Genomic DNA, 8,834 nt, shown 5'->3' with positions numbered 1-8,834 from the left:
GAAACCTACTGAAAGTAACGTGTCCGGGATACGGAAATGTCGTTTCGGGTTTGGGCTAAAGATGCTGGAATCCAATTTGTAACCTTTGCTCTGATGTGAGATTAATATGCTGTAAAGGCCAGAAGTTGCCAACTCCCCCACCTAAACCGCCTTTGTTCTATTTAGTTCAACGGTGCAGTAAAGGTGGCTTGAAGTTTAGGATTTCCTTTTACCAGTCAACTAGTAATACAAGGAAAAATCCAGCTGCTGCATTCAGATGTCAACTAAACAGCAATCTGTGATGTCGAAAGTCCCAGGTTCAATCCTTGGCATCTCCAGTTAAAAGGACCAAGCAGGAGGTGACGAGAAAGACCCCCACCTGAAACTCTGGAGAGCTGCTGCCAGTCTGAGTAGACAGTACTGACTCTGATAGACCAAGGGCCTGATTCAGTATAAGGCAGCTTCATGTGTTGCATGTGAACAAGCCTGAAATCCTTGGGCCCATGCGTTCCATCCTTCTCGTCCCCTCATGCACCGAAGCCTGGTTCACACGTTACAGTGAACACATGAGCAATCTGTGTACACCTGATTTTTCCGTAGGTGTATAAAATAATTCTCATGTTACATTCAATGCACATACAGCTTAACATGTGATTGAAACCACAGGTTTATTTGGGTTCTGGTCCCCAGTTTCATTTATCAAATGAACACATGGTGGCTGTTTCTTACAAACAGATGCAGATCTTGCATGCATGTGTGTTCACTGAAAAATGGGAGGCGTTTTTGGTTTAAGAAGTCTTTGCTCTAAGCACAAAGCCCTGATAATTTTTGGCAGTCGCTCTTTTAGACTTTCTTATTGAGAGGTGCTGTGGCAAAGCAGCTGTTTCGTACGCAGATGGTCCCAAGTTCAATCCCTGGCAGGTACAGATGGTGTGAAGGACTCTACCCAAGACTTTGCAGAGACACGGACAGTCAGAGGAGACAATACTGATCCAGGCAGACCAAAGGTCTGATTCAGTACAACACAGCTTCACGTGTTCAGGACTGTTTAATCATCATCTTCATAAATGGAAGTCAAGAAAAACACCAGTTTGGGATCGGGGGAGACACTCTCTTAAGTAGACACAAGAGAGGAGTTTAGATTCTAGATATTCCACCTCTATTTAATGGTTATCAGTTCTCTTCACCAAATGGAATCATCCCAGTTCTTCTTTCTAAACGCTAAAGATTCATAATACTCATCAGAATCATTCGCTTTATCAATGACCCCATAATGTGAAAAGCACCATAAAGGGATACTAAACAATTTCATGTACACTCAGTGATCTTGGCAAGGATCGCAAAAGGTGGTCTCACTAACCCTACTTCACAGGCAGGGAGGAGTGAAAGCTGAGAGGTTATTGGTCTGCCCGTGGCCACCTGGTGGGTTTGTGGCTGAGACCAGTGCCTTCCGAGATTGCACATTTTGCCACAAAGCTATGTCAGCTCTTTTTTAGGGAAACTCAAACACCTGCACATGTCATGTTCGGCTCATCTCCTGTTGGGGAGGGGCCATAGCTCAGTGGCAGAGCATCTGCCTTGCATGCAGAGTGTCCCAGGTGCAATCCCTAACATCTTGGAGAGAACCAGGTAGAAGGTGATGTAAAAGGTCTCTGCTTGTGAGACCCTGGAGAGCCACTGTGAGTCCGAGTACACAATACTGACCCTGATGGACCAATAGGCTGATTCAGTATAAGGAAGCTTCATGTGTTCACCAATCAGGAACAGGGACAAGATTTTTTGACAAGATTTTTTAATACTTTGCCAGTTTTTTTGTTGGTGTTTGACAGGTTCGTTTGCTGTATTATTTCCTAGCCGCGCATTACAACACAACTAACTTTTCACACATCTGTGTTCTCCTGCAGCCTGATCGAGTGCGACTACCCCCTGGCCCCAATCCTTGTGGCATTACGGCCTCCCTTGGCAGGCAATTGTTTTAAAGACAGATAACTTGCAAATCACAGAGATCAGTCATAAATGAATGCTGTGTTTCCGCACAAACTGAACAGATCATGTGAATCATTTGTCTTTGATTGACATCTCTTGGGAAATGCTTTGTTCAGAAAGACACCCCCCCCCCCTTCTCTCTCTGCGGATGGTTGGGGGCTCTCCTTGCGATTCCAAATAAATTTTCCCCCTTTGCATTTTACAAAGCTGCTTCTGTGTCAAATTCTTGTCGACTCCCAGTGTGAACCAGGAGGCTGAATTCCCCAACAAATCTTCGAACGCGGTAAGTTTGAAGGTCAAATACGTTTGTGGCAAAATCTCCACCGTCCCTACTTTTGTTAAAAAAATATAATCTTGCCTTCTCACACTCTGCCAGGCTGCCCAGTTCTGTGCTGTTTATTCTTCCCGGTGGTGGCTCTTCAGGCTCTCAGGCAGAGAAAGGTCTTTCCCCACAGAACCTGGGACCTTCAGCATGCAAAGCAGATGTTCTTCTGCTGAGGCAGAGTCCCCCCCCCTCATTTTACCATCATGATAGAGGGATCATTTTCATTTCTGCTGGAACTGGCGGACAGAGCTCTTGCTCCCAGAGCACACCAGCTGAGTCCCCAGCTGAATGGGAAAGTGAACTCAGCTCTGTTAAGTCCAACTCGACCAACACGGCCAACATAATGCGGGGGTTAGAATGTTGGCCTACGATTCCCGCTCATGCCATGGAAGCCTGCTGGGTGACCTTGGGCCCGTCACATTCACAGCCTAGCCTACCTTGCAGGGTTGCTGTGAGGACAGAATGGAACAGTGGGAAATGATGGGATCGTTCCCAGCTGGGGAGAAAGAGAGAGTCTGCATGAAGTAAAATAAAACCAACAAGCATTTCCTCTCTGTAAGTGTCTTGACTGGAGCAGAGAGGAAATGCTTGTTCGTTTTATTTCACTTTATGCGCACCCCGTCATTCTCCCCAGGTTGGAAGGATTCCATTATTTTCTGCTCTTCCATTTTATCCCCAAGACGACCCTGTGAGGTAGGCCAGGCCGACACCGTGTTCTAATCAAGATGATTACAATATGCATGGCACCTCTGCATCCTTTGCAAGCATTCTTGGCAGCACCCCTCCCACCTTCTGACTGGGATATCTGGACTCAGCTCTCCATTCCTCCTCATATCTGCTAAAGGGACCTTTGACTCTCAGGAGCCTGTGTCCTGAAACTCTTGTCGATATCTAAGGTGCTACTGGATTCAAACCTAACTGGTCTACTGATGACCAACATGGCTACCTCTGAAACTATCCTTGATCCCAGAAAGCCACAGGAACTCTCACGGCGTTTCTGCACTCCTGCGGCTTTTGAATGCCAGCACTTTAAATCCTAATGCCAGTGGGCTACTGAGGGAGATGAAAAGTTATACGAGAACCCCAGCTGCGCTGTTCCCAAATGCGTTCGAAACCTCCTTGGGCTCTGCTCCCCCCCTTGTTGTTGTTGTTCAGTCGCACAGTCGAGTCCGACTCTTCGCGACCCCATGGACCAGCTCCCGCCAGGCCCTCCTGTCTTCTGCCGTCCTCTGGAGTTTGCTTAACGTCATGTTCGTTGCATCTATGACACTGTTTAACCATCTCATCCTTTGCCGTCCCGGTCTTCTTTGACCTTCAGTCTTTCCCAGCATCAGGGTCTTGGGTCTTCTCCAGTGAGTGCTCCCTTGTCATTGGGTGGCCAAAGTATCTGAGCTTCAGTTTCATTATCTGGCCTTCCAGGGAACAGTCAGGGTTGATTTTTTTAGAATTGACTGATTTGATCTCCTTGCAGTCCAAGGGACTCTCAAGAGTCTTCTCCAGCACCATAGGTCAAAAGAATCTATTCTTCGGTGCTCGGCCTTCCTTCTAGTCCGACTCTCGCAGCCATACATGACTACTGGGAATACCATTGCTTTGACCATGCGGACTTTTGTTGGCAGGGTGATGTCTCTACTTTTTATCGTTCTGTTTAGGTTGCCCCCCCCCCCCCGCCCCCCAAATCCACAGGAAATCCATTACCTGGGCGCTGGAGCCATCAGACGAGGCAAACTCCATGGACTTCAAGATGCTGTGAAGTGGAAAGAGGAAGAGTTATTTTCCGCTCCGTCCCTTCAATAACGGCCTCGCTAATGAGCATTAACATTGTAATTTTCAGCTCTCCAGGAACACCCTAAGTGCTAACTTTAACAACTTTTCTTTGCAGCAATATAATCTGATAATGAATATAGAATAACTATTCACACTAGTTAGCAGACGGGAACATTTTCTCAAGCGTCCCTCTAAATCACTGAGCGTGCAGGTCCCACCAGGCTCATTTGGAGCATAAATGTAAAGGTTAATAAGGATATAACATTTTAAACTGTCAGAAACAATATAAATTTATGTGCGATGCTCGAAGGAAAGGGAGGCAAAAAAAAAAGTGATAACAAAGCGCAACAAAAAAAAAATTAAAAATAGAAATAACAAGGAAACAGCCGTCACGGTTAGAACGCTGTCATGAAATATGAAATATAAATACAGGTGAAGTAGATCAATGGGCACATCAAGGAAAATATGCGCAATTATCTGTGTGACCTGATACATGCTGCGGGTTTTTAAAAGAAAACACATTAAAAATAGCAGTAGCTATTTCTCATTTTAATAATCTTCTGCTCTCTGGTGACAGGGCCAAAGAATTGCTTAATATTTCTTAAGCGCTATGAAGCATCTGGAAAAATTACAATACATTTTAAAGATGCGACTTTGTACTTCAGTCCCCTGTCCTGATTAAAGGACTCTGCAAATGAGAGCTGCCTGGCCCGGCCGGACTGACTCCTTCCAACAGAGCTGCTGGGAGGGTCTAACACTCGTGGCTAGGCTGGCAGGATTCAAGGCCTTAATCTCAAGCAGCCACTCTGCATCCATCCTGTTTTACCATGGGATCCCTGAATGTCCCAGGAGGAGCTTGGAGAGTGTTGGCCACTTTGGACAATTAAAGAGCCAAAGAATGTCAAAACTCAGATCAAGAGGCCAATGAAGAGCCAATATAAGAAAGTCAGTTTGCAAAACTGAAATCATACACTTTAACAGCACTGATAACTGACGTGCGGATTAATAACTCACACATTTTCCACAGTCCAACCACTGTTCTCACAATAAGTAAATATACACCGGAGCACCCTGCATAATTGTCTTAGTCTACTGGCGTAAATCTGGGCATGGTTTACACTTGGATTACTGGCAACTGTTCATTTTCCCTTCTGTAAAGCTACTCTAAGTAATCCTGTGTGTGTGAGAGAGAGTGTATGTGAAGTGCCGTCAAGTCACACTGTCTTATGGCAACACCATAAGGTTTCCAAGGCAGGGACCAAGAGAGGTGGTTTGCCATTGCCTTCCTCTGCATAGTGACCCTAGACATTCTTAGTGGTCTCCCATCCGAATACTAACCAGTGCCGACCCTGCTTAGTTTCTGAGATCTGACGAGATAGGGCTAGCCTTGGACATCCAGGTCACAAAGTCCTTTAGTGCTCTAAAAATCTTTGCCTGCCGCTGTCCTCATACACTCGTCATTCAAGCATCCCACCCACCACTCCAACATAACTTAAAGATTCCCTTTCCTTTTTTTAAAGAGCCATATCTAGTCTTGTAGCCAGCCACATTTGTTTCTGTTTTCAGCAGTGCGCTCCCAAGTGTGCCTTTTTCAATGACTTTTTGGCACACACACCCCCAATGTTCCAGTGAGATCATCATGTTGACAAATACAATTTTCTATACATTACACTGCAACAATGCACTGCTCAATGGATCGTTCCTGTTTGGGTGGTACCAGCCACATGGCTAAAGCATACTGTCCTAACTCACTACTGGCCTTGGTGATGTCACTGTATAGCCACTGTATAGCTGAGTAGCATTACATTATCATCATCATCATTCTGTGATCCCTGATTGGCTAGGAACGACCAGGTAACTAATGCAGGAAAGGACCTTCTTGGTCATGGCACCAAAAGTATGGAATGCCCTCCCCAGGGAGATTTGGCCGTCCCCTTCTATCATTGTCTGCTGCCAGCGATGGAAGACTATTTTGTTTGTCCGACGTTCCCTCACTGATTCTCTTTGACCCTTCCTCCTGTTCATGTATTTATGGGCTCCTAGCATGCCTCGTCGTCTAGTCATGCCGGCCACATGACCATGGAAACGTCTTTGGACAGCGCTGGCTCTTCGGCTTGGAAACGGAGATGAGCACCGCATCCCTAGAGTCGGATTCGACTGGCTTTCGAGCAAGGGAAACCTTTACTTTTACTAGACGAAAATCATCAGGTTTTTCAGAATCCACGCTGTCCAGCTCAACCTGATATGATATAATAATAACAACAACAACAACAACAAAATAATAATAAATATGCAAAAACTTACTTTAATTCTTTCTTCACCTCATCATAATCCGCTTGCCCCTTCAGTTTTTCTTCCAGTTGCTTTAAAAAAACAGAAGAGATAAAACTTATTTGGATCAGATTAATATTTCATAATCTGGCCTTCCCGTGCCCCCCTGACCCCCAAATTTCAGAAACAACGTTCACTACGATATAGGAACAATGTCCATCATCATGTAGGATAAAACCGACAGCTATTTATCTGAATCTGCACCTCCCCTGCTTGCAGGATGGGCCTTTAAAAAGCCAAAGACAGGCCACCACATGTCAAGTCTCCAGGAAAAGTTTGTTTGTCAGAACTCCCGGGAAGGGAAACAACAGCCTCTCCACGTGGACAGCAGCTGTGAGAACTTTACTGCGCAGCATAGCCACCTTAAGTGTACAGGAATCCTGTTACACTCCATTCTCTTCCTTTCTGATTCATAGGAACAAGGAGCCCCTGTTTAGGGAAGGAGCTGTGGCATAGTGATAGAGGATCTGTTTGGTATGTGGAAGGTCCCGGCTTTGATCCCTGGCATTTCCAGTCAAAGGGATCAGGCAGGGGGTGATATGAAAGACCTCTCGTCTGAGACCTGGGAGAGCCATTGCCAGTCTGAGTAGACGGTACTGATCTTGATAGGCCAATGGCCCGATTCAGTATAAGGCAGCTTCAAGTGTTCATATTTGGGGAGAGGCCATGCTCTGCTTAGAGGAGGTCTCAAATTCAGTCTCCAATTAAAAGACCAAAGGCAGCAGGACCCTGGAGAGTGGCTACCAGTCACAGCAGCCTACAGGTCTGGCTCTGTACCAAGTAATGCCTAAAAAGGCCCAAAGTAACTTCACATGTTCATTTACTGAGACCCAGATCAGGTATCATCTAGTCCAACGCAGGAGGACATGTTCAACATCAGATAAGGCCTGTTCTTATCATTACAGTTCCTGACCTTCTCTGGCCATCACCGCCTGCCAGGTTTCATGGGAATTGTAGTTTCCTTGGGTTTCTGAACTGGTTACCTCCCTTCACCGCTTGCAAAGGTAAAATGTGTTGAGTGGGAAAGGGGGGGGGGAACTAGCAAGGAAGGGACAGGTGCCTATTTTTGACAGTGTGCAGGGGGTGCTCTTTGTCAGCATCCCTGTTGAAGACCTGCAAAGAGCAATCCCCCCCCTTTAGACAAGCCTTGTGGAGTTCACCTGGTTCAGAGCAGACAGTACTGGGTTAATTGGAACAAGGGGCCTGACCTGGTACATGGGCAAACTCATGCATTCAACTGAAGAATTCGCCCTCCAAAGGAATAGGTTTCTTAGTCCTCACGGCTCTCAGGTGAGGTGTGCCACTGAGTTGCAACCGATTCACAGCAAACCCCTGGCGTCCTAGCTCATGAGGTTTTGAAGACAAGAGATGAACGGAGGCGGTTTGGCACTGCCTTCCTCTGCATGGCAGCCCCAGTCTTCCTTAGTGGTCTTCCACCTAAATAGTGAACCCGGCTTAGCTCCTGAGCTCTGGCAAGATCAGGCCACCCTGAGCAACTAGGGCTACTACCCTCATGGGTCTCGTTTGGGCCTAAAGAGACGACAAAGAGATGATGACCGCAACATATTTCCTTCTCTTACCTCCTCTGAACCATTTCGTATGCTGAAAACCCACAAAATGATTGGCCTTCCCGACAAAGATAGAAGCCCGCAAGCTGACCTAGATACCTTTCTCGGCAAATGCCCCTGACAAATGGGAAGCTCCTGACTTCACGCGATGCGGCCATTTAGGCATTTTTGTGTGTCTCCCCCGCCCCTTTCTCCAAGAACTGCAACAGTTGTGGAAAAGAGATTAGCATATTAATTGTCTGAAAGGAGCCAGTAAAACACAAAGCGGAACAAAAGGTTCAAGCTGTGCGACAATCTGGAGGAACTAATATCTGGCTCTAAATATCGACTTGGTTCGTTTTCAGACAAAATAAAAGGCATGTCTCTAATGTCACACAAGGTCTAAAAATACACCCTCCGGGAGCTTGCAAATAATGCACTAACAGCAGTGGAGTGAGTGTGTGTGTGGAGGGGGGAGGGGGGAGATGAGAGAGACTCCCATACAGTGGCTTCTGCAAAGTAGTCTCACTAAGAAGTCAAACTTCATTTATTAATCTACGCAACAGTATCTATCTATCTATCTATCTATCATCTATCTATCTATCTATCTATCTATCTATCTATCTATCATGAGAAAAAGAAATTGAGCACTGAAGCGCTCCCATTCCTAGGTTCTGGCTTTCAAGCCTACTTTAAAGAGTTACATAACCTTTTCCATTTGCCTGCATACAAGAACAGCACATTTCCTTTTTAATATAACCTCTTTCCCCTAAAATAATCAGCATACCTCCTTTTGCTCTGGCTGAGCATCGTGACTTTTGTGATGATGCAACAACTCCACACATAATAACCAAATATTTCTGGTAGGAACAGCTTGGGCTGTGCGTTCTCCCCCCCCC

General features: G+C 45.9%; 1 protein-coding gene across 4 annotated transcripts in view; it reads right to left on the bottom strand.

Moving 5' to 3' along the window:
- The window catches only part of CUX1 (cut-like homeobox 1), a 238,095-nt gene that overhangs the window by 66,173 nt on the left and 163,088 nt on the right, over positions 1–8,834 (bottom strand). For all 4 annotated transcript variants that reach the window (XM_015408030.1, XM_015408031.1, XM_015408027.1 and 1 more), the window contains 2 exons: positions 6,362–6,420; positions 3,989–4,037 (listed from right to left, as the gene is read on the bottom strand). In XM_015408030.1, coding sequence (XP_015263516.1) covers positions 3,989–4,037; positions 6,362–6,420 — 108 coding nt within the window. The remainder of the gene's footprint in view (positions 1–3,988; positions 4,038–6,361; positions 6,421–8,834) is intronic.

Source organism: Gekko japonicus, unplaced genomic scaffold (genome assembly GCF_001447785.1).
Source record: "Gekko japonicus isolate JY-2015 unplaced genomic scaffold, Gekko_japonicus_V1.1 scaffold1, whole genome shotgun sequence".
Classification (NCBI taxonomy): Eukaryota; Metazoa; Chordata; class Lepidosauria; order Squamata; family Gekkonidae; genus Gekko; species Gekko japonicus.
The sequence above is the reverse complement of the archived record's forward strand: the minus strand, read 5'-3'. Positions and strand labels throughout refer to the sequence as shown.